Here is a 25,287-nt window from a genome sequence, read left to right as displayed (position 1 = left end):
CTGGGGGAGGCCAGGCCTCCCGAGCAGGCTGTTTCCTGGCAGTCTGCGATTGGCTTAGTGTGGAATGTCCACAGCCCTGTCATTCGGGGCTCAGCCACAGCTCATTTGCTGTCCGTCATTCGTTCCACAAGTATTTACTGAGTGCTGACCGGGCCAAGGACTGATGTGGACACTTGGGATCCATCAGTGATCACAAGAGCCAAGTCCTGCCCTGGTAGACTGCAAACCGTCCTGGTTGGGAGGAACGGCACGTCTCTGAGTCCGGGGCTCTGAAGGGCAAAGGTGGACTGGGGTCCTCATAGCTACAGGTTGTGTCTTATCTGCGGCTGGCAGATACTGGGCACGGCTTTGTGGGGTATGTGAAACGGGCAGGCTCTAAATGGCTAAAAAACACGCTTATCCGGGCTCTGTGTAAAATAATCGGGTGCGTAGGGGTGCCTGGGTGGCTCCGTCGGTTAAGCGTCCAACTCTTTTTTTTTTTTTTTTAATTTTTTTTTTCAACGTTTTTTATTTATTTTTGGGACAGAGAGAGACAGAGCATGAACGGGGGAGGGGCAGAGAGAGAGGGAGACACAGAATCGGAAACAGGCTCCAGGCTCCGAGCCGTCAGCCCAGAGCCCGACGCGGGGCTCGAACTCACGGACCGCGAGATCGTGACCTGGCTGAAGCCGGACGCTTAACCGACTGCGCCACCCAGGCGCCCCGTTTAAGCGTCCAACTCTTGATTTTGGCTCAGATCATGATCTTGCAGTTCGTGAGTTGGAGCCCTGCTTGGGATTCTCTCTCTCTCTCTGTCTCTCTCTCCCCTCTCTCTCTGCCCCTACCCCGTTCATGCTTCTCTCTCTCAAAATAGGTAAACTTTAAAAAGTTAAAAAAAAATAATAGTAACATAAAATAATCGGATGTGTAACAATTTGAGTTTGCGGCTGGCCACCTGGCTTTCGTGAAGCCCGCCCACGAGGAAAGGAGCACCCTGCAAGGCCGTGTGCGGAGGCCATCTCGGGCTCATCTATACGACAGCTTAGGCACCGATTTCTGGGTCCCACCCTGAGTTTTTGGTCCACTAGGGTGGAGACAGCCCAAGAATCTGCATTCCTAGCAAGTTCCCAAGTGACGCTGACGCTGCTGGCCTGGGACCCCACTTCGAGAACCACAGCTTGACGCACCGGATTTGAATCTCGGATCCACCATTAGTGTGCGTGACTGTCGACGAGCCACTTAGCCACGCTCTCCAAGGAACACAACGAGGGTCCGCCAAGCTGGTGGTAGACAGAGTCCTTGTAACTCTGCGCATAGTAGGTTCTCGATTGCCAGGTAAATGAGGACCCTGAAGACTTTGCAGACACCGCCCCTGCTTCTATCCCTCGGAGAACAAAGGGAACAATGACACCCCTGGTGGGGGGGGGAAGACCCCTCCCTTGGGTGTGCTTCTTGTGTTGTTTCTGCGGCCTGTGTGTGTGCGCACAGACGCATATACACACACACGCTGACAGGGTGACAGTGCTGTCTTCAGAGGCTGTAATCTGGCCACCTTAAAAAACATTTCATATGTTATTTTTAGTCCAAAAGAAAAAAAAAAAAACTGCCCCAAAGCTAATTATTTATGAACAGTTGGTTCTCTGCACTTTTTTTTTTTCCTCTCTGCACAAAGTCACTGGAAGCTCCAACTACGTCAATGGCTTCAGCCTGTTTGTTTGTATAAACACGGTAATTAAGATTTATTAAATTTGCAGCCTGCCTACGCCCTCGCCAGCTCAGTGCCCCCGGATACGTTTGCCTGCAGCATTCACCACATGAAATGTAACTGCTTTTTTTTTTCTTTTTTAATTTTTGTAAGTGTTTATTTATTTTTGAGAGAGAGAAACAGAGTGCGAGTGCGGGGAAGGGCAGAGAGAGAGAGGGAGACACAGAATCCGAAGCAGGCTCCGGGCTCTGAGCTGTTGGCGTAGAGCCCGATGTGGGGCTCGAACTTGGGAACGGCGAGATCATGACCCGAGCCGCAGTCAGATGCCCAACCAACTGAGCCACCCAGGCGCCCCTGTAATTGCTTTTTAAGTTGCACGTGGGCCGTGAGGGGACCGTATTCCCGCATCCGCCCAGGGCAGTGGCGTCCAAGCCACTCTCAAGTCTACTTGGGACAAGCTTTGCGTCCAAGCACAGATTTGCAAATGTGTCTCTTTGGCCTGGGTAAACCGGGCCACAGCCAGCGTGCCGTTTTGCAGGAGTGGAGAGCAAACACTGCCCTCCCATGCACGCTGTGGCCTCTCGGGATGGGGACCCAGATGGCGAGCATTTTATTTACTGGATCGCATTTCGTAGGTTCTAAGGCTCGTCGTGACTTTTCACATTTTCACATTTCTGGAATCCGGGTGACTTATTACGATCGAGTTCTTCCCGTGAGGATTTGGGTTTGCTTCCCTCCACCACCCAGGACACTATCCACCTGAGATTTCTCGAAATTGAAAATCTTTGCTGGCAGGGCGGTATTTTGTTGTGTTTTCCTTCGGCCCACAGTGACCGCGTGGATTCCGACACCCAGCCCCTGGGAGCTCCAGGGGCTCACATTCTCGGGGAAGAGTCTTACCCCCCTCCCTCCACCCAGTGCCAAGATACCGCGTCGGATTCCCTCGCTTCCCCTTTCCGTGAGGTGGGACTTGCCTTCGATCTCCCTGATGTTGAAGGCGCCGCCCCCCGGCTTCCCAGCTTTTGGGGGGCTCCAGTCGGACGCTCTGTCATGGTTGTTTCCTTTCTTAGCGGCGTGTGAAATCATGACCCGCCTCACAGTGAGCATCTTCGATCACGCGAAATACTCAGATACCACATCTAAGGAAGCCTTACTGAGTTTTCCAGGTTAGATGGGAACCCTCTCTCACGATGACTATGATTTTTTAAAAAATCTCTCCTGGGTGCCAGGCGCTACTCTCGAACACTCATGTGCCCGGTCTTTGCCCCTCACGACCACCTTCTCCTTTTTAGTGGGAGAAGCACGGCCTCTTGGCCCCTTCTCCGTATGTGACAATGGGCCCAGTTGGGACTGGAACAGAGGAGATGTGACTTGACACTGTTCCCCTTGTGATTCACTGTGCAACTTTGGGGGCTAAATTTGGCCCTTCCTTCGTCAAAGGGCTGGGCCTTGCTGGGGCAGTGCAGTCTTTGAGCTCCCACAGGAGAGAGCCCGGGACAGGCCTCGACCCACGTGCTGTGTTGTCCCAGGGCCCCGTGTGTCTATCCATCTGCCAAGCCTAGAAGCCACTGGCCATCGCTGATGTATGAAAGAATCAGCGTTAACTCTTCAGACATCAGGTGTTTGAAACTTGTCTTTGACTTCAGAAATCCAGACAACTGTCACCTGTATTTACTCTATGTCTTTATCCTCCCGTCACCCGGCCCGCCTGCCTTCTGATTCCCCGCCCCCCACTCCTCTGAAGCTCACCCCCGTGAGGTAACGGTAGCTGCCTGTTCAGTAAGCCCAGTGGCTGTGTTTCTGCCCTCCATGCAGCTGGCCTCTGGGCAGCCTGGATGGGTGACCGCACTCCCCGCCCGCAGCCGCTCTGGCCGTCCTCACACTCCATCGTGGGGGCCTCTCTCCTTGTTTTATTTTTTCCATGATCAGAATCAGTGTGGATAAAACTCAGTGTTGATGACATCCGATTACTTAACACAGAGTCCCTAGTCAAGATTTGCAAAGGTGCCTCAATGGCCTTCTAAAAAATTAATGGGCATTTTGGTTTTGGAACAGTTTTAGGTTTACCAGAAGAACTCAGCAGATCCTACAGAGGGTTCCCAGGTAGCCCCTCTCCTCCACCCCTCTTCCATTTCCTTTACTATTCACATCTTGCATCAGTCTGATAGATTGGTTACAGTCGATGAATCTCCACTGGCTCATCACTGTTAACTAAAGCCCATAGTTTAGGGTTTTCTGGGCTTCACTTTTTGCATCATACATTCTATGGATTTGGACAAATGTGTAATAGCACGTATCCACCGTGGTGTGTCACATGGAACAGCTTCACTGCCCGCAAAACTCCTCCGTGCTCCACCCACCCATCCCCTGGCAACCGCCGATCTTTTTACTGTCATTATGGTTTCGTCTTTTCCAGAATGTCATACGGTTGGAATCAGTCCGTAGCCTTCTCAGATTGGCTTCTTTCACTCAATAACATGCATCTGAGATTCCTGCACGGGTTTCTTTGTTGCTCGAGAACTCCATTCCTTTGGTCACGGGGTAATACGCCATGGTCTTAATATTCCACTTCGGGTCTTTCTTATAGGCTTCTCTTCCCAGTGAGGGATCCAATCCAGGATCAACCCGTTGCATTCAGTTGCTGCATGCCTTTTCTTTCCTCTAGGCTAGAGGTATCCCTCAGTTTTTCTTGACCTTGGGCACAGGTCAGAGATGTGATGGAATGTCCCTCAAAGTATGTTTCCCTGATACGTGCTTGTGATTGGAGTCAGGTTGTGCATTTCTGGCAGGAACGTCACGGGTGATGTTGGGCTCTTAGCACATCTTCCTGGGAGACCCCTGGTGTGGGTAGGGCCCCAGCATCCCTGATGCTAACTCTGAGCACGTGATTGAGGGGGTGGCTGCTGGGCTTCTCCCCTGGACAGCGCCGTCATTTCTTTTGTAGTTAAGAAGTAATCTGCGGGCGCTGCTTAGAAACACTGAAGTACAGTGCCTCTTTCTTCAGTGGTTGTATGTATCATGGGGTTTTCTGCAGCCTCTTTCTCCCCATGACTCATCTGGATGGTTCCTTCTGCTACTGTGGCTTTGTTCCCTGACTCTGGGCCCCTCAGCTCCATCTCTCCAGGCCAGGTCTCCCTTCTGCCTTCAGCCCCAAAGTCCCAACCACCTGCTGGACGTCTACCCAGGAGTCCTCTAGACCCTCGGACGCAGCATGTCCAAAGCTGACCTCACTGTATTCCCTGCACCCAAACAAACCCCAGTCCCCGTATTAGTGGACAGCATGACCACCCACTTTCCCAAGCCGGACGCCTCCAGGTCATCCTAGACCCTCACCGACCTTGGTTCTGATCCTAAGCTCAGAGCCTGGTCATGATGGATCTTAGATGAGAAATCGTGAGGGTAGGAAGGGAGGGAAAGGGAAGAGAAATGAGCCAGATGGCCATACATCTGTTCCCAAATGAGGCTCTGTCCTTGCTTGAGTAATAACAAAATCTCCAGTCATTCCATCCAGAGGAACTTCCCACCAATTACCTAAACCACCTCCAAAAGGCCAGCTCAGAAGGCCTCATCTCCCATCCCTCTCCAAAACCAACTCAAGGTGCTGGAAAAATACAGTTCTATGGCCTGACTATCACGTGCAGAGCCACCCCAGGGAGGAGATACAACGAACCCAGCCCCACCCCAGCCACTGACATCTTGTCCCCATGGGGCAACTATCCAGAGCCTCTGAATTCTCACGGGAGTAAATCTTGGGCTCCAGGACTGAGCCATTAGTGAAGAAATTATCACAGGCATTGTGAGCAGTCCCTGGCCCGGGAAACCCTGGTCTCCCTAAGACTCACTGGTGCAGCCAGGGAAATGCAGTGGGCCCCACACACAGCCCCCTCCTGAGGGGAACCCAGGGAGGAAGCCAGCCAGCACGGGGGACTGCAGTCCAAGAGGGTCCTAAGAGGGACCTTCAGGGACTACATAAATGGCTAGTGAGGGCTTCCTGGCGGCCTGGGGACTGGCCCATCTTGAATTGCCAGAGAAAAGCTGGCCCCTGCCCATCACTCTGGGTGCTGGCCCAGCACACGAGCCCCAGCCAGCTCCCAGGAAAGCCCCTGAAAGCCCCAGAGGTGACACAGCATGACTTCTACACACGGGGCCCCAGGTCAGGGTGGGACCAGATCCGACAGGCTCAGGCTGACCGACAACTCAGGCCCAGGGTGACTGTCGTTGTCAGTGTTGTTGCTGAGTTGTTTCTTGTGAGAACACCATGCAGGATGGTGGGCAGAGCCCGGGCACCGGACGATGCTCCTGAAAGATCCTTGGTGATATGGACGCAGGGAGCCCACGTCCCGGAGCTGTGCCAGAGCGCAGGGAGGCCGTGGGCAGGGAGGAGAACCGACATCTGGGCCTGGGCGTTGTGGTCAGGGCGTTTGGTGGAACAGCCAGACAGCGAGAACAGCCACAGAGAGCGGTCAGCGAGCATCTGTGTGGTTACACCATGGGCGCCAAGGCGGGGAGCAGACGGTCAGAGGCACAGGCAGGGAAGGATCCTTTCCTTCACTCAGCACGTACCTGTCGGACACCACTGGAAATATAGCAATGAGCAAAGTTAATGTGGACCACGCCTCTGAGGAGTCAAGGGGAACATAGACTTTAATCAGTAATCTGGAGGAAGGTACTGGGGCTGTGAAAATGTGTTAACGGGGCTGTTTTGGTCTATGGCAGGGAAGGTCCCCCCGAGGAAGCCACTCACAAGCTGAAATTAGAGTGATTGGCAGGAGTTAACCAGGTGCACTGGAGAAAGGAGAGAAATTAGTATTTCAGACAGAGGGATGGCCTGTGCAAAGGTCCAGTGGCGGGAGGATGTGAGGGCCTTGGAGGGGCCAAGAGCTGGCATTGAAGGAGGGCAGTGCTTTTCTTTCCGAAGGGCCTGTGGAGATTGCTGGTGTCTGATCCCTGGCATCTGGTGGAGGGGGGAGCTTGTGGGGCTCAATGACGTGCCTGTCTGCCCCTGTATCCATCGGCTAGAGGAGGAAGGGAGTGGGCATTTATTGAGCGTAGCGTGCATTGCCTCATTTATCCTTATGAGCTCGGTAGGCAGGTTTCATTCCCTCTTTTCCCCGACAGATGAAGGAACCGAGGCTCAGAGAGGCTGAGTGCCCTATCCTAGGTCACACAGCTAGGACACCATAGAACCAAGGTAGAACCAGGACTCCAAACCTTTTCTTTTCCTCACATCACCTTTCTTTCCATCAATGGTAGAAGATGCTAGAAAATCAGGTCCCATTTACTGTGATAAACTCATCTTGCCTGAACTCCTCAAAACTCTAGAGCCTCAGATTCGTGTGAGATCCCGAAGGACCCCCAAGCATTTAGTTACCCAATATTACGTGTCCTATTTCTGCCCCACTACATGTGCTGTCTACCCTCTGCCTCCATACCCTTAGGGATTAGGAGGTTATCGCTTCCCGAGGAAGCCCCTTCTCTCTTCAGATAGTTTTAACTGGGTGGAACACACGTAGTCCTTTCTGTGGGCAAACTGAGGCACAGAGCAGCTCCCAGATCTGGGAAGAGCTGAGATTGTCGACTTCTTCGTGGGCTTCTTGAAAGGTAGTTCATGCCTCTGTGTGTGTGTGTGTGTGTGTGTGTGTGTGTGTGTGTGTGTGTTTTCTAAGCATTTGAGGGTCATATTAAAACGTGTCTTTTAATTCAAAGAGCGTTTTAGAATTCAGGTCCCTCCAAGTGAAGATGTGAGCTCTAAATGAACAGCCACTGGGCAGGCGGCAGGAGTCTTTTGAAACAGACCACCCCCTCGTCAACACTTGTAAATGCAAACACGCTTTGGACCTTCAGAGATGTTTTCCCCAGAGGATCGTGGCCAAGACACCGCTCCTGGCTTCAGTAAGCCAAGGGTTAGCTCTGAGAATGTAGGCGCAAACACGAGGACCCTGTAAACAGATTCCCCGTTCGGGAGACCATTGATTACAGGTTTTCAATTTGGTGCAAAGCCAGGCTAGAGTGAACCTGTAGCTTCTTCTTGTCGCTCTTTCTTTCTCCCGGACGGGTCAGAGATTTGGAATCAGGCAGCGTCAGCGTGAAATGTCAAGGAGTCAAGTCAGAGTCCATGCAGGCTGAGGCAGCCCCGCGTGAACCAAGCAGGTGGGCAGGAGCGTGCACCAGCCAGGTGTGGCCCGGCCCAGTGGCCGTGGGAACTCACGCTCACTCAGCTGTTCGGGTGACTTACTGCCCCCCGCTCCTGAGTCCCTGCTGAAATCCGTGCACCCGGCAGAGTCCTCGCCACAGATAGGGGCAGGTGTTCTATCCCCATTTATCAGAGAAGGAGACAGGCTCAGAGAGGTTATCGACCCTCCCCAGGGCACGTAGATGCTGTGTGACAGAGTCTGCACTGGGACCTAGTCAGCCTGGCTCCTCCCAGTCAGGCCCCTACCCTGCACCACGTTGTGTTTTCGCCGGGCGGTGGGGGGGGTGGGGGGGGCTCTCCTTTCCCGACTTTCTCCTCTCCTGCACTCCTTGGCGGTGAGGACATCCCATGAAGCCACAACCTCACCGGTCCCTCTGGAATTTCGGAAATGGCCTTCGGCCACTTTCGTGGACTCTAGGCATTTGGACCTGGGAGTCTGGCCCTCGGGTGATACTGGTGGCTTGGATGGTGAAGAGGGTGGAGGAGAAAGAGGAGGAGGAGGGAGCGATGGTGAAGAGCACGGTGGTGATGACCCTGACTTAGGTAGGGATCGTGTGAGTGATCGTACTAATCGTGGCCGCAGCCTTGGGCACCTGCTGTATCTCCCGTAATCCTCAGAAAGACCCTGTCAGGTAGGTACCGTTTCCCCCCCCCCCGTTTAGAGATGAGAAGTTTGAGCTTTGGAGGACTTGAGTGACCTTCTCAAGATTTACGGCCGGGGCTCTCACACGCCCGGCGAGGATTTATGTAAGAACAGGCAAAGCCCGGAGCTCTGTGTTTTTTCCCTACCCTTCCTGCCTTGAATGGTTTGAGCAAACCAGACACCTTGGTTTCTGGCGAAACCGACCTTAGCCCCACTTGACAGTCGGGAACACTGAGACCGGTACGGCCGGCTTGCCCTCCCCTCCCGCTCAGAGCCTCCCCCCCGCCCCGAGCGCACTCACACGTCCGGCTTTGGTTCCGCAGGCTCCGCGGTGGCGAGGACTCGGGCCCCTCTTCCGGAAGGTGTGCTGTGTGGCTCTCCCCCTGCAGCTGCTGTTCCTGCTGTTCCTGCTGCTGCTGTTCCTGCTTCCGGTCGGGGAAGAGAACCGCAGCTGCACGCTGGCCAACAACTTCGCCCGCTCCTTCAAGTTCATGCTGCGCTACGATGGCCCCCCGCCCACCTAACCCGCTGGGCCACGCAGGTGACTCTCTCCTCCAGCCCTCCATCCGCCCCAGGGCTCCTTCCGAGGGGGCCCAGCAGAGGCAGGCTGCGACCGGCACAGCTGCCTCGGTGTAAATACTGCATTGATGCCCCCCAAACAAAACCACTTTTTATATGGTGTCGTCTTAGCCTATTTATCCTAAAGGTGCCCTATGTGCGACTAGGGAGTGATGCATAGAATGTTTATATCCTCTGTGTGTAGATACGCTCAGTCCGTATAGTTTCACATATGGCGTCTATTTGTGGGTGGGAAGGTTCCTAGCAGCTTGCGGGTCCTGTGGGATTTTTGCCTGGGTCTGCGCCCCCCCCCTCCCCCCCCGCCCTGGGGAGCGAGAACAGGAACGTGTCACTTTTCTGGCAACTGCTTAGCGGGAAGCCACGTCCCAACCCCAGATGCTAGTGGAGAGGCCCCTGAGCTGTCAACACAGAGGAGCAACACCAGCCCTCACTCAGCTCAGTCGCTCTCGCTCTAGACACTGAGAACAAAATGACAGCGGGTTAGATGCTGTGGGTCAGAAGCGTAAGGGTGATGCTTGAAGGCAGGGCCGGTGACGGCAGCGAAAAGTGACGAGTGATAGCGTGCTATCCCTGAAGGAAAAGAAAGATGACAAGCAGGACCCAGGACTATACCAGCTCACAGAATTTTGGGCACCCTGTGCAGGGGTGGGGGGGAGGGGTGCTCCCCCCCGCCCCTCCACCTCTTGGCCTCTGATGGCCCAGAGCAATGCAGAAGGCCGTGGCCGTGACTCTGATCTGCAGGTCTGGTTAGAGCATGCTCCCTGTGTTCTGGAAAAGGAGAAGGGAAGGAGGGAAACTTCCTTGCCAAGGTCTTCATTCAGAATGGGGAGCACGCTGTGCCGGGGAAGTGTGTCCTTCTGTCCCTCTTGGGCTGTTTTCCACTGTCTACGACTCGAGCTGAAGGGTCAGAGGGGGGGGAGCACGTGGCCCTCCAGGGACCAGGGATCGAGGGTCCAAGACAGAGATGAGAGATGGGCGTTGGAGCTCAGCCTGTCTAGGGGTCTCTGCCTCTTCCTCCCTGGAGAATGGACTTCAGAGGGAGGTGGGTCTTCTGGGCTGAGAGTGTCCCACACGTGTCCTCACAAGGGGACCCGAACGAGGCTGCCTGTGGGCACCGCCAGGAGAGGGCCCCCCCGCAGACCGGATGCGGGGCCCTGAGGCCAGAAACGTGTCCTTTCCTCCTGAGCGCATTATAACTGGATCGCAGTTTCCCTAAATCAACAAAAACACTAAGTTTCCTTTTGGAAAACGCCTAGTGGCCCCTCTTTACAAACTGATTTTGTCCCTTCACCTACAAGTAGTGGACCAAAAGGGGATCCTGCAGGCCTTTGGAATCATGAAGTGTCCAGCCTCAGAAAGGCCCTGCAGAGAGGGAAACGGAGGACCCAGGAGGGTCCTGACTGCCGGCACCAAGCCCCGCCCCCCAGCGCTCCGGCAAACACGGCCCCTCCCTCTGCAGAACCCAGGCCCCCCAGGCCCCCCACCCCCGGACTGGGCCAAGCTGGACATTCCCAGGGCAGGAAAACGCAGCTGCGGAGAAGTTCACACTCAGAAAGCACACTTTTCTCCAGATACTAGGAGGCGGAGCCACTAGACGGGTCCCCGCAGGCGACCACTGTCCTGGAAAATCAGGGCTGGAGGACCCAGGCGTTGGGTCACGTGGCCGAGCCCAGGTGCTCCCCGGGCCGTGCGGGTCCGGCGCTGGAAGGTCAGACTGTGGCCCGGCCTTCGAGCATCTCCGACTCTCCCACTTGGTGGGCGAGGAGGCTGAGGCCCCGAGAGGGGAGGAGCTTGCCCAAGACCACACAGCGAGAGGCGGGCGCCCCGAAGCCCCGGCTCACCGTAGGGTGACCTGTCGCGTCGCTAACCGTGCTGCGTGTAGCCCGCGTCCCCGGGCAGAAAAACTGCAATACGCAGGCCGGGGGGTGGGAACGTCTGTACGTATTTTTTAAATTTTGATAACGAGGCCCTAGAGCCTGCTTGTTTGCATCACTTTTTTAAAAAAGAGAATGGGTATTTTTATTACTTTCATATAAATACAGTTGTGAAATAGCCCACATACTGGTGCTTTTCACGTGTAATCTCTCCTGCTTACAGTGGATGCAGACGTTTAGGATTTGTAGGACTTTCTAGCTTCCTGCACAACAACTACAAAGAGCTTTAAAGTGCCGTGTGAGAAGGGTGCCCAGTGGGACCCGCGTGTGTTTGTTCTTCCTCCGGCCCCAGAGTGAGAGTCGTGGAGACACGTGCGAAGATCACGGCCTGGCCCACCAGCTCGTGTATGTGTGTGTGTGTGTGTGTGTGTGTGTGTGTGTGTGTATGAAAGAGACAGAAGAAGAGAGGGAGAGAAGGAAGGAGGGGGGTATGGGAGGGGAGAGCAGAGGGAGAAGGGAGGAGGGGAGAAAGGAGGAGAAAAGGAAGAGGAGGAGGAAGAGAGAGGGGGAGGAGGGGGAGGGCAGAGGAGAAGAAGGAGGAAGAGGAGGGTGGAGGAGGGGGAGGGGGGAGTAGGAGGGGAGAGAGGAGAACGCGGTATGATGGCCGTGCTGGTCGCCCTCCTCGGCTGCCTCCCGCCCCTGCCCTTCCTCTTAGTCTGACCTCCTTGCAGACCGGCCCATACAGGCCCCGAGGGTGTTTCTAAAGAAGCCAGACGAGGGGTGGGATGTGCAGGTGCCGATGACAGAGGAGGCCCAGAGACTCAGGGAGGAGCAGAGGGGACAATGGCATCGAAACCAACCAAGAGTGCCTTCCATTTGGTGCTTGCGGGTGCCCGGCCCCTGCGTGGGCACCGGAGAAGCCATACTTGATTTAACCCCCACGACAGCTCTTAGGGTGAGGCATGAACTTTACCTCCGTTCTCCAGATGGGCAGGCTGAGACCTAAAGACAGAGACGCTTGCCCGCGCAGAGGTGGGATTCGAACCCAGGTCTGCCCTGTGCCAAGCCCACACTGGCGGGAGAGGAGGGGGGTGGGGGCGGTTCAGGCTGGCTCTGCCAGGGCGCGGCCTTTGCAGATGGAGCTCAAGTGCCCCCTGCTCGGCAGGACGGGCCAGCTCCCACATCGGCCTCCTTGCTACTCTCGCCCTGGGTTCTGGGAACAGTCACCCCAGGGGCACAGTCACAAGGCTCCCTTCCGGACACCTTCACAGAGGTTACTGCCTGCTGCAGAGGGAAGCGGGGCTTCCTGCCCATCTGGGGGCTGAGCCCCTCTCTGTCCACCTGCGAGGTCCAGGCATGGCGGCCGCGCGTGTGAACCGGGCCTCAGCTGTGGTTGTTGAATTGCATGGAAAACCCCAGAGGCGAGCGTGTTTGGTGACCCCCCCAACCCCCCTCCCAGATACAGAGGAGATGAATCCTGCTGGATGGGACTCAGTTGTCTCTTAAAACCTCTGATTTCTTTGCTTCAGGCCGCAGCAGGGACCAGGGGTCCGAGGATGTCTGTCCCTGCTGGGGGTGGGGGGGGAGAGTGGGGGGAATTGGCTCAGGCTGCCCGAGGGTGCGGTTGGGAGGGGATCGAATCTTCTCCCGGAGCCTGAGCCGGGGCCTGAGCCGGGGAGGCTGAGCCGCCCTGCGGAAGCTTTGGGGATGTGCCCGTGAAGCTGCCCTGGTTAGAGAGGGCGGACGGAACAGGTGAAGGAGCAGAAGACAAGTGAGGGGCAAAGGCAGGAGGGGACAGAAGACCTGACGTCACCAAACTTTACACTTAAAAATGGCAAAGATAGTAAATTTCATGTTCTGTGCCTTCCACCACAATTACAGAGGGAGCGAGGGAGGGAGGGAGGGAGGGGCGTCAGGCTGTACCTTTATAGGTCTCGACTTTTATCCGAGGACAAGGACCCGTGGCCAAGTTTTCACTCCCCAAAGACAGAATGAAAATAATGGTACTAATAAGGGCAGATGCCTGGAGGTTTTTGCGCTTCGTAGGATTTTATTTCATCTAAGTGCCGGCTCTTTATTCTCAGAGTGTATCTTTCCTCTTGTTGGGCGTCCTGTGGCCTCTAGGAACAAGGGAGGGGAGAGAACAGCTGTATCTTCCTTTAGGTACGTTTTCTGAGTCTTTAGAAGACAAAAATGGCCAACTCTCTGCTGTTTTCCCCAAATGCAGTGTTCTTTCTGGAAGGACAGGAGAGCCCTGCCAGAAAAGGCTGGGAGAAGGGAGGGGTGCAGCTTGAGAAGTGCCTTGGGCTGGACTCTCAGGGAGGGAGGAAAGAGAAGCAGGAGGAGGACAGGGTGAGGGTTGGGTGCAGTTTCTTGCGACAGGGCCGAGGAGGGGCCGGGAGCCTGCCAGCTGTGGCCTTGGAGAGACGGACGGAGGGCCGTTAGCACGGCACTCCCGATGGCCGTTCGGGAGCCCGTGTCTGTCGCTTTCTGTCTGGCCAACTGGGCAGAAATGCCCTGTGCTTCTTTGCTCTTTAACTCAACGCAACAGGTGTTCTCAAGTCCCTCGTCTGTGCCAGGCTCGTGCTGGAGAATTCAGGTGAATAAAGCCCCAGACCCACCCTCCAGGAGCTCACAGCCCAGGGGAGGGTTTGTGCCTTAGAAGATGCCCAACCAAGTGAAGTCCTTGCTCTTGACCTTGCCCATCTGCCCTCCCGGAGCGGGGGGCAGACCCACCGTCACTGAAGCTGGTAGGGCACGCAGTGGGATAGCCGAGGACGTGGTCCTCGTGTGCCTTGCCGTCCCTTGGAGGTCACCGTGCCGCTGTGAGCCAACCTGAACGGAAGGGCGGGTCAGGATCAGGGTGGCAGGATGAGGAGAGGACGCAGGCACGACAGAAGGAGCCGGGAGGAGAAACGGATGGGCTGGGCTCAGGACGGAGGCGTGGTCCCTTGGGCGGTGCTTTATCTTGGAGAGGGCTTCTAGAAGTTTCTGGCGAGGCCCAGGGCTAAGGCCAGGGACGTGCAAGCCCTCAAACACTGCGTGTTCATTGTTACTTCCGTTACTGGCACAGTTACTCGTCTGCAGTCATGGGTCACGGTAAAAGTCTGCGGTTGGAGATACCAAGCTGAGAAGCCCACTCTTCCCCGCTGGAGCTTTTCCGGCTTGGTAACGTACACCGGGCATCAATTTGGCCAAGAATTAGGATAATCATGCCCTCCCCACCTCCCACCCACTGTTAGTCCCTGGAGCAGGGGAACTGAGCAGCCCCCTGAGGGAGGCTGCGCCTGGGGCAGAAGGGGGCGGGGGAGGGGTCCCGCGCGTCCTGAGGTGCCCACAGCTTCCTTTGAAACCTGTTACTGGAGCGGTTCTCGCTGGCAGTGGCACGGTGACCTCCAGTGAGCCTCTCGTATCCCTGGCCCAGCCAGGACGGTGCCCTAATTCTTTCTCTCGTGGGACCTCAGCCACTCCAGCGGGCCTCCCCCGACTCCGCTCCTGTCACCCAGTCTGATGGTCGCCAGGCCCGGTCAGCACCACGGAGAGGTGGCGAGGCCGTGAGCTGTGAGCTCAGCACAGGCCCAGCACTACATACGTGGACTTCTCTTACTGCATCCATGGCAGACATTGAGAGTTGATCACCGAGCCGTTCCCCTCCCCCTGTCTATCCTGCACAGACCTCACAGTCCTTCTGGAAACCACCCAGGCAGCTGCTGCCAATCAATCCTATTTGTCATGTGAAAAATGCCTGTTTGACCTCCTTGTCCCTGATACCAGCCCCCCTCAGCAAACTCTCAACTCTGGCCTCCACCCCCCCCCCTTTTTTAAATTTAAAAATTAGGACGTTCTCAGGGCGCCTGGGTGGCTCAGCCCGTTAAGCGTCCGACTCTTGGTCTCGGCTCAGGTCATGATCTCACGATTCGGGAGATCGAGCCCCGCATGGGGCTCTGTGCTGACAGCTCAGAGCCCCCTTGGGATTCTCTCCTCTCTCTCTCCGTCTCTCAAAAATGAAATAAACGTAAAAAAATATTAAAAGCAAAATAAAATTAGGACATTTCCAATCAAAAATCTCTCTCCTTAGTTTCATACATGGGGGATACAAGGTAACCCCAGAGAGCAGATCATGGGGAGGAATTACCGCATAGAACTTTTAGGGGAAGCAAAATGGAGGAGAAAATGTGAAATTGCCTGGGTTTTTTTTTTTTTTTTTTAGGCTGTCAGAGGTGGGAGGGCTTTTATAGACTCTCTTATTCCAACCTGTGCCCATTTTACAGATGAGGAGGCTGAGGTCCCGACAGCTCCTGTTCACCCAGTGATGCAGGGGGTGAGTTAGTTGTACAGGTGGGGAGAGGGCTCCCCGCATCAGGTGACAGAGTGCGCAGGGCTGGACAGGGTGCAGAGGGAGTTCTGCTGTTAATAGCCGGGTGACCTTGGGCGACTTCCCTGCCACCGTCCTTGCAACCACAAAAGGGGAAGTTGGCCCTGGAATCCCCCGTGCTGCCTGAGATGTTAGATACTCTCAGAAGATGGTGAAGGGCTCCTGTGTGAAGGGAAATCTCGAGATTCAGCCCCACGTAGCAGAATCCCTCCTGCTCTGACGTAAACAACCAGGGACTTTGCTTTGCTTTTCCCTGAGCCTGAGAAATCTAGAGCCAGGCAGCCTTGGCAGCTGCCAACGTTTCTGCAGCTCTCTCCCTTCCCTCGAGGTTACCTCATGGCCCTAGGTGCTTGCGCTACCTCCGACGTCGCGTCTGCATTCCAGGCAGGAAGAGGGCGAACGGGCTCCCGAACCGGCCCTCGTGGCCCTCGTTTTCCTCCCCTTTCCCAGAAGCCCCACCCACAGACTGCTGCTGCCCCCTCATTGGCCAGACTGTGTCACGTGGTTCCTCTCCATCCGCGAGGAATCCGGAGACATGCCCCACCCACCCACCCCCTCCCCCACCGACAAAACGGGCGTCTCTTAGCAAGAAAGAGGATGGAGTGGATTCAGGTGGCCCTTAGGTGCCTGTGCCTCTGATATGTGGACCCTCTGTCTTGGGCTCCAGCTCCATCAGCAGAGCTTGGAGGACATCGGTCAGTAGAGTGAGAGCATGACGCGCCGCCACGCGCCCGCCACCGCCCGCCACCTGCGCCACCAGGTGGCAGGGCTCCCTGGGTCCGTGAAGCCCTTCCCCTCCCCAAGGCGTTCCTTCCACACCGAGGGCGCTGCCAGGCCCACCTTTTTCTAAGACCTGGGACAGGCAAATAAGTCAGGTGCCCCTGCCTGGCCACAGCGAGCAGAGACAGCCCCTCCCCTGTCCCGGCCCCGGGGCTACGCTTTTTAACACCTTTGTGTTTGGAATTAGCCTAGAAAATTCATATTTGCTTTAATTTCTTCCGGAACGTGAGTTTACTCCTGGGTGCAAATCCTGGAAAGAGGGGCCCTCTGGGCTTTTCCTGGGCGGCCCCCCACTTTCTGGAAGATCAGAAAAGTGCAGGGATGCAGCCACAGGTGGCTCCCATCATGGGGCTGACAGAGCAAACGGGTGCCTCCAGCAGAGGGAAGATTCAAAGGACTCACACCAGCCGCCCTTGCTCCCTCGGTTTCAATTGCAAGATGAATGCCTTCTGTCTGTCTCCAAAGCGAGAAGGAGGAGGAATTTGTTTTTAAAAGGGAATTAAAAAATCAAACCTTGCTGTCTAAAAACAGATCTTCCAACAGAGCACCCAGAGCTTTAGAGAACAGTCAGCCAATTCAGCATCCCCCCCCCAACCTCCGTTGGTTGTCATGGTAACATACCAGCGCTCACTGGTTAGTACCCAACCACCTTGTCCAGACGGGACAGTGATCATACAGAGGGATCTGTTTCCCCAAAGGATCCGGGCTTCCTTTCCAGGATGCTTACTTCCAAGGTCAGCAATCAGTCTGTAGGCCTCCAGCCCCTCTTCCTGTTCTGATGCAAGGGGAGGGAAGAAACCTCAATTCAGAGCCTACAAGATGTAGCTGGCTTCTTTTTTATTTAAAAAAAAATTTTTCTTTTTCTAATGTTTATTTATTTTTGAGACAGAGACAGAGCATGAGCAGGGGGAGGGGCAGAGACAGAAGGAGATACAGAATCCGAAGCAGCTCCAGGCTCCAAGCTGTCGGCACAGAGCCCCACGTGGGACTCGAACTCGTCAACTGTGAGAACATGACCTGAGCCAAAGTCGGACGCTCAACAGACTGAGCCACGCAGATGCCCCAGCCCTGACTCCCTCTAAATGCCTGTGTGAGGGTTATGATCCTGTTGAAAGCGGAGCCCGGGGCGGTGGGGGGGGGGGGGGGGGGGTGGTTAGCAGCTTGCCTACAAGCAACCAGAGAGTGGCCCCTTTGGGACTTGAACTCAGGAGTGAGGGGGTCCAGGCCTCTCCATGGAACTTCAGCCTCAGCTACCTTTCTTCTCTCGGTGGCCCCGGGCTGCCGCTGCCGTGGCGGCCGGTTGGCTCGTTGAGGGTGACGCTCCAGAGCAGGGCTGCAGGGCTTTCCCCCATGCCCGCCCCCTCCATGGAATCCTGAACCTCCCACCGGCATCGGGAACTGGGAACAGCAGCATGGGTGCCAGAGGTTGGGGACAAAGAACAGCAACAGGCCACCTCTCACAGGGCGGGTGGGGGACAGAGTGGGCGGGTGTCATTGTCTGTAAAGCTGCTTTGATTTCTTCTCCTGGAGAAAAAAAAGAGGCATTTTCTCTCTAGGGGCAGAGGCCATGCAAGTTCTAGAAGTTTCATTGGCAAGGAAGAAATGGACAGAGGAAGTTGTGTGTGTGTGTGTGTGTGTGTGTGTGTGTGTTTGTGTGTGTGTGTGTGTGTGTGTGTGCACACTGTATACGCACACAAGGCCCAGAAGCAGAGGGGGCAGGCTGGCTCTCAGCCCTGGGCTTCTGGAAAATAGACACACCAACAGGGTCTGGCATCCTCAGGATGACCATGCTGGACCCAGGACATTTCCCCTGAGAACAGCATTTTATGCTTCTCACGGAAGTAGCTGTTTGTCCCCCTGTCATTCTCCACACAAAAGGGAATGTCAGTCGACCCCCAGGATTCTCTGCCATCTGGAAATTTCCATAAGCTGGTCTGGAAATGACGCTCTCTCTTTTTTTCTCGAGACAGCATACAACCAGCTCGTGAAGAAGGACTTAGCTCAACGGGTCCTAGATTCCTTCACATCTCTCTTGGTCTGCATGTCTGTCTGTGTCTTTGTGTTTTAGAAGCCACTGGTGTTCGTAGAATTTGTTGGGTACCTAAGGTGCCAGAGGCAGGAAAAAGGCAAGTTTCCAGGATCAGCTTTGGAGGAATGAAAACTTTGCAAGCCCATTTCAAGTCCAAGAGACCAATCCTCTTGTGCCAAAGCATGTGAGCCTGATGGGTTTGTTAGTTTGCCTTGTCCTCTCTCCCAAGGGAGGGCTCGGGAACCAGAGGGGTCCAGGCCTCTGCGGAACCCCACCTGGAGGCCTCTGCGGAACCCCACCTGGAGGCGTCAGCCACATTCCTGCCCTCTCTCTACCCTCAGCCAAGTCCAAAGAGTGACTGGCTGTTTACACCGCTGGTCTGGTCTGGTTGACGCAGGCGACGGTCCAGTGGAATAGGTATGTGTGTGTGTGTGTGTGTGTGTGTGTGTGTGTAGATGCCACATAAGTGGGTTTTGGCGTCGAAAGCAAACTTCAGTGTTTAAAATGTTCTGTTATGTAAACAGTATTCACAGGGACCATATCCACTCCCGTCATACTAGTTGTGATTGTCAAACATGCGTTTGCAATAAATTAAGCTTTCTGGGAAGGCAAGCAGTAACAGAGCCAAATGAGTGTCCTGGAACATGTGTGTTTTATCTCGGTTCATATCAAGTCCACGACCAGCCCAGAGCCTTCCCCGCTCGGGAGGGAGGGAGGGAGGGAGGGATTCATGGGTTCTTCTAGCTTCTCAGTGCTATGGTTTCAAAGTCACCTTGAAGTTTACAGCCCCTTTCTGTGGCTGGAGTTGGAAGGAGCCGTGTTCTCAAAGACGGCTGGATGTTTTTGTTGTTGCTTTTTTTGCGTTTAAAACTGTATCTGCTTTATGTCTGGAAATAAAAAAATCTCTATTTTGGTCTATGAAGCATCGTGTGGTTCGGAAAATCTTTTTTTTCTGGAGTCAAGGGGTTTTGTCTGAAGAGGTTACCAGGAGAAAGAGGGTATGTGGCTAAGGCTGACTGATTTTTAAATTCTGGCCTCCAGGCAGCAGCAACGGCTGGTTTATGCAGAGGTTGAACTCAGGGCGATAGCGGTTCTCAGCTCCTCGGAAACGTCAGGATCACCTGGGAAGCATCTTCAAAGTCATTGCCGGCATCTCTCCAGACCTCGTGGGCTGCAATCTGGAGGGTAGACCGAGTGGAGTTTGAAAATTCCAAATGCGCTCTGAGTAGACAGACGGCCCCAAACAGAGGCAGGCACCAGGCAGATAACAGAAGGCCCTTGGATCAAAGCCCCACTTTGATGGTTTGTTTAACAAACCGTTCTTAGGTCTGAGAATCTGCTTTCCAAAGCCACAGGGTTTTGGAAGCTGTACCCAGAGAGGGCAGAGGTACAAGAGAAGGGGGGATACCATCCCATGTTCGAGGAGAGGTCTAAGAAACCAGCCACGAACCCCAGACCCACCGCCTGTCAATCAAGTCTCCTGGCAATGGCCCTGGCTTGCCAGGGGAAATGTGTGTCCAGAATCTTCCGCTCCCAAAGCGTATGTACTTCAGTTTCGAACACTTGCCATGAGGTTTTAAAATAGAAAGGCTTGGACTCTTGCATTATTTATCCGCCCATTCCCAAATTTTACAAATCTGTTATTTTAATAACGCACGCAATCCTTTTCCTACTCTGTTCTCTGAAGACACCCTCGTCGCTTATTAAGAAGAGAGAGACAAGGACCTCTCAGGTGAGAAAAACATGTCTTTAATCCCTCACCCTTAAGTGACTGGTAAAAGGGAGAGACCGGGTTTTAGACTCTGGGTAAAACTAAGTGGTGTCCAGAATTGTGAGTGCGAAGGACTTGGAACCTTCTGGATGCAGGAGCCGGTTCCCCGGCACGTGCCCTTGGAGTCCAACACCATTCCTGTGGCTGAGCCTCGGATGGGAGAGTCTGTTCTGTTAGGAGGGGGTCCTCGGCTTCCACAGGTCAGCCTTAACAGCAGGTGAGACCGCGGAGTCCTCGGTGCCCCAGCTGGTCGCTTCTGGGTGTCAAAGGGCAGAACAACTCTCCGCCATCAGCCCGTAACAAGAGTAGTGCTTGTTCGCTATAAGGAATTCACTTCCAGAAGTGAGTCCGGGGGCGCCTGGGTGGCTCAGGCGGTTGAGCGTCCGACTTCAACTCAGGTCCTGCTCTCACGGTTCGTGAGTTCGAGCCCCGCATCGGGCTCGCCGCTGTCAGCGCACAGCCTGCTTGGGATTCTCTGTCTCCCTCTCTCTCTGCCCCTCCCCTGCTCATGCTGTCCCCCAAATAAATATTACAAGAAAAAGAAGAAAGACGTGAGTCCACCAGCTATCTTGGGACCTACTGGCTAATGTCTTAAGGGTAGTCCCCGAAGCCCTCGTGACTCTTGTGACCTGGGGTCAGGGGGCTCCTCGACTCCTGATTAGCCGTCTCCCAAAATGAAACAAAAGACAGAACCTCGTCCGCTGGGACACTCTACCCTTGAGGTGTATGGAGGTCATGGGGTTGGCCCTACGTAGCTGATTTTAAAAAGCTTTAATCTGTGTAACGTGAAGGTAGGCCGGGCATCACGTAGAGTGACTGTGTGCTGTTTCTAGCGACCTGGGGTTGAGAACTTCGGCATTAAAACATCGCTTCGGTGGGAAAACTACAGTTTCTAAATCTTTACGGAGCTCTCATACTCCTGACTGGGTGATTAAGTCATTTTTATGACTATGTGATTTTCCACTCCCCCCTCCACCCCCCCACCCCCCCACCAGCCCTAGCCATGGAAGTAATTATCTTACCTCTGTTTTCATCTGAGGCTTCCCAGCCTGGCCGTGACATGTTTAATTGGAGAGATTCATCATCTTTCGTGGAAACCCCTCGGTGAGACGCTATTCAGCTACTTGGCCTTGGCCTTTCCTGTCACCGTCTGGCCGGCTCTGGCTCCCAACCGCTCCTGCGGTGACCTTTCGCCACCCTGCTTCCCTCGATTACGCTTCAAGGGGAGCGCCCCCGGCCCGCTCCGGGTTTCCGTCGTGGGGATCCTGGATTGCCGTCGTGCTTTGGCGTGCGTCCTGGTCGGTCCCTGCTTCCAGCTCCTCCTTGGTCTTCGCCGTGGCCTTCTGCTAATTTCTAACAGGAGGCCTCTGCTACCAACGGACAGCAAGGGAAATTGCTCCAAATTGTCCCGCGACAGTCTCTCTCCATCGCGAGTGTGGGTTTCCCGTCCTTGACCATGTGCAAATAATTGAGGCCCTTTTGCTTTGGAATAAGGTGATGGCATGACAAAAAGAAAAGTTAAAAAAAGAAAAGAAAAAAGCAAGCTCCTTGCGATTGGCGTCCTGGATCACATCCTGGAACGGTAAAGGGACATTAGTGGAAAACTCAATGGAACACAAATGAAGTCTGTGGTTTCCTGAATAATGTCACGCCGGTGTTCGTGTCATGGTTTTGACGAGAGTCCCACGGTTCCGTGAGCGGTTCGCGTCAGAGGAGACCCGGCGACGGGAACTTGGTGCTATCTTGGCACCTCCTCTAAAATTATCCCAAGGAAACGTTTTATTTATTTATTTGTTTATTTATTTATTTTAAGTAGAGACTTTTATGGCCCTGGGGAAAAGGTGAGAGTTCTCTCTTGCCTCTAAATTGCTCCCTTAAAAACGGGCTTGGATCTGTCCTGGGAACAGGCTTGGAGTCAGCCCCATCCACGTTTGCCTCCCAGTCACCGCGTCTCCAAGGTAGCAACCTTGGGAAAGTTCTCCAGTCTTCTTGAATGATACCACAAAGGGATATGGTCGGGAGCGAAAGCAGCCAGTATGCCCAGCGCTTGGCACGTAGCAAACACTGAGCCGGTGTTCTGGTCCCCTCCCAGCCGCCTCCTCGGCCGCGCTCAGCACGTTCGGAAGACGCGTCTTGTTTCAGCCCTCTGAACCTGGGGTTTGTAGGCTACGTTGGCCGACCCCAAAGTACGGCCTTGCAACTGGTGCCAGGGGTCTGCGGCGTCCCCTACGCGCTTCGCAAGTGTCCCGGGGATCCTCGTTGAGCAGGAGGCTTCTGGAATCAGCCAGGGGTCAGTTGCAGACAACGGAAGCCACTCTAGCCCGTTTAAGGAGAGAAAGATTAATTACAGGGTGTTGGGTGGCTCACAAAATTGCTGGCAGGGTTGAAGGAGTCGACCTCTAGTCTGAGATTCCAGAAATAAACCCAGCCTGAGGACCACTCTGGCCTCTTCCCTGGCGGAGACAAGAGGCAGCCACCACTTTAAGAAGCTGCCAAGCCAGGAAGCCGCCGCGGTTGCCTGAAGACTCTTGTTGTCTCCCCCGGTCACCCACAGCAGCCACCCAGGTGCCCCGCGTCAGGCCGTCTCATGGGCCTCCCTTCCATACCGCGTATCGCGGCAGGAGAACCTGAGCAGGCAAAGCCTAGGTCACATCCAGGGCCCGGCAGCAAAGGAGTCTAGAAATGTCGTTTTAGCTTTACCCTCTCTGCATCACAGGAGGGCGTCTTGCAAGGGGTTTACTGGGTGATAAACCGAGCACCCCACAGTCCACGCCTTTGGATGCTTAATATTCACGCGCACCCCGGTTTCCCCATCTAAACCTCCAAATGAAAACGGCAGCAGAAACGCTCAGCTCCCACGCTGTGCAATGCGCCTCCCGCTCGTACAAACAGGTGCACGCTTAGCGACACGTCTTACTAGTCAGTATATCCATTTCCGTGCTCCGTGAGTTTCCCTCGGGTTCATTCGCAGTCTTAACTTGATAGCCTGAGGTCTGTGAACGAAAAGCACACGGTTAACGACCCAGTCCCCGCCACCACGCCCACGTTGTCCATGAACAGGCACCGGAGTGGCTGGAAAGAGGCCGTGTGATTGCCCAGCTGACTCTCAGGAGCCTCCTTTGTATAGATGGGCTTCTGGTGAGCAGACAGCCCCACGTAGCCTGGCACCCGAGATCTACTCCAGGAGGACTACCCACAAACCTCTCCTTCAAACTTCCTTGTCATCCGTCCCTAACCTTGAACTTTTCAAGCCCTTGACCATCCTTAAGTCAAGAATGTTTAAGTAAAGAATATTTCTGAGCTCCTACTGTATGTCAGGCATGAACAAAATGGTGAAGGAGAGCAAACCCAGGCTCCCGCCTTCATGGAGCCTCCTTCCTGGAGCTGGTCGCTGCCCACCAGTCCACGTAGATCTGTACTCCCAGTCACTTCTGTTATTGGGCAAAATGGATTACCAATGGACAGCTCAAAGCTGGCCCCTGGGGGGACTTCCCTTCCCCTTGCCTTTCATCACCAGCCTTCAGGAGGACTTCGATCCCATAGCACTGAACTTCTGGCTGGTTCTGTCATATCATCCAAGGCCAGGTGGAAACTCAGGCTCAGAGTCTTTACCTCTAAGACAAGGGTCATGGAGCCTCAGGGTGAGGCCATGGGGCAGGCAGAGGGGTTGGGGACTGTGCAGCAGGTGTGGGTGACCTGGAGTGTGAATCACCGGGTGACCAAATGAGAGAACTGGCAAAGACTTCAGGCCTGGACACTCAGCCAGAACTGGACACGCCACTGGGATCAGCCTGTGTGGGGTTCCCGCCCATGGAAAGGCTGCACAGGCAGATGGTGAGGTCCTCTTGGCCGCCATGTCTCCCGACCACTTGAGCACTGCCCTCGCCATGGACTTCTCTCCATCCACCCCTCCTGGTGCTGCTGGGAGACCCTTCTCTGACAACATCTGGGACTCCGACATGCCCCTGCCCCGCCAAAGCCAATTTGTGACCATTGGTTTGCTCCTTCTCCCCCTCCATCTCTCTTTCTTTGATATCTGCTCCGTTCTCTCATTCCCTGGCCTTGGCTCTCTTGAGTCTCTCCAGTTTCTGGTTCCATCACTTGAGACCTATCTGTTTTGATGTTTCCATCCTCTAGGACTGAGCTGGCCTGCAGGTCAAATCCAGCTGCCACCTGTTTTTGTGTAGCCCAAGATGACCAACAGAATTTAAAATTTTTTAAAATGGTTCCATGTTTAAGTGGTCACGTATTAGGGGCGCCTGGGTGGCTCAGTCGGTTGAGCGTCCGACTTCGGCTCAGGTCATGATCTCGCGGTCTGTGAGTTCGAGCCCCGCGTCGGGCTCTGTGCTGTGAGCTTAGAGCCTGGAGCCTGCTTCTTTGGATTCTGTGTCTCCCTGCCTCTTGGCCCCTCCCCTGCTCACTCTCTGTCTCTCTCAAAAATAAATACACTTTAAAAAATTTTTTTCAAAAAAATGATCACATATTAGGTGGTCATAGAAGTACGTACATTACATCTTCAGTTTTGCCTCTTAGCCTATGAAGGCCTAAACCATTTCCTACCGGGCCCTTTCGAGAAGCATTTGTCAGACCCTGTTCAGGGCTGTCGCCTGCACAACTTCCGGCCCAGCCACCCCTGTATCCAAGCTGTTCACCCCTGGATCCCAGCCAGGTCCTTCTGGAAGACCAGCTCCCTGCAGGCGGGCCCTGACCCCCCTGAAGGGGGCCCAGGCAGAAAGAACATCGGACTGGGTGTCAGGAGAAATTGCTTCCAGCTCTAGCGGTGGCCACCAGCTCCCTCTGTGTCTCTAGGTAACTCGAGGGCCCCCTCTGCCTCTGAGCCCCTCGCTGCCAAGCGGGGGGTGGGCCGTGAAGCGCGTTGCAGAGCTCCCAGAGCCGTGCCAATCCTCCTGAGACTGTCATCCACGTGACCACCAGGGACACACGGAGAGAGGGACACAGGTGGAGCGGAGGACTCAGGGTGCCTGTGGTTAATCCTTCATGCTGGGGCCTCCCGTGAGGAGCCCTGCAGGTGCACGTGCACACGCTCACAGAGGTGCACCCCACCCCCCACAGATGCGTGCGCCTGCTTGCAACACACACTGCACACACGTGCACACGCGCGTGCCCACGTCTAACACGCGTCACGTGCACAGACACACCTGCGCCCCATACGCACTCTGTGCAGACACACATCGCAGACGGACGCACACGGCCCTCCGTCCAGCCTTTGTGGCTGAGAGCCCCACCAGAGCTCAGGGGCGCATCCCTGGGGGTTCCCTCCTAGACTCTTGGCCTGACGAAGTCTCCTCGGGAACCAGAAAATGAAATTCGGGGTCATTTCTCTGTGCCGGATATTGGG

The 25,287-nt window shown here is 54.9% G+C and overlaps 1 protein-coding gene across 6 annotated transcripts in view; it reads left to right on the top strand.

The window, feature by feature from the left end:
* Positions 1–24,390, top strand: part of SYNE3 (spectrin repeat containing nuclear envelope family member 3) — a 106,742-nt gene extending 82,352 nt beyond the window's left edge. For 5 of the 6 annotated variants that reach the window (XM_058740203.1, XM_058740201.1, XM_058740199.1 and 2 more), the window contains one exon: positions 8,844–11,157. In XM_058740203.1, coding sequence (XP_058596186.1) covers positions 8,844–9,044 — 201 coding nt within the window. In that variant the 3' untranslated portion in view covers positions 9,045–11,157. Of the gene's footprint in view, positions 1–8,843; positions 11,158–19,198 lie in introns of those variants that run through there. The other variant, XM_058740200.1, reaches the window with a different exon arrangement.
* Positions 24,391–25,287: the final 897 nt, after the last annotated feature.

The sequence above is a fragment of the Neofelis nebulosa genome, chromosome 7, assembly GCF_028018385.1.
Source record: "Neofelis nebulosa isolate mNeoNeb1 chromosome 7, mNeoNeb1.pri, whole genome shotgun sequence".
Lineage (NCBI taxonomy): Eukaryota > Metazoa > Chordata > Mammalia > Carnivora > Felidae > Neofelis > Neofelis nebulosa.
This window is presented reverse-complemented; position numbering and strand designations above follow the sequence as displayed.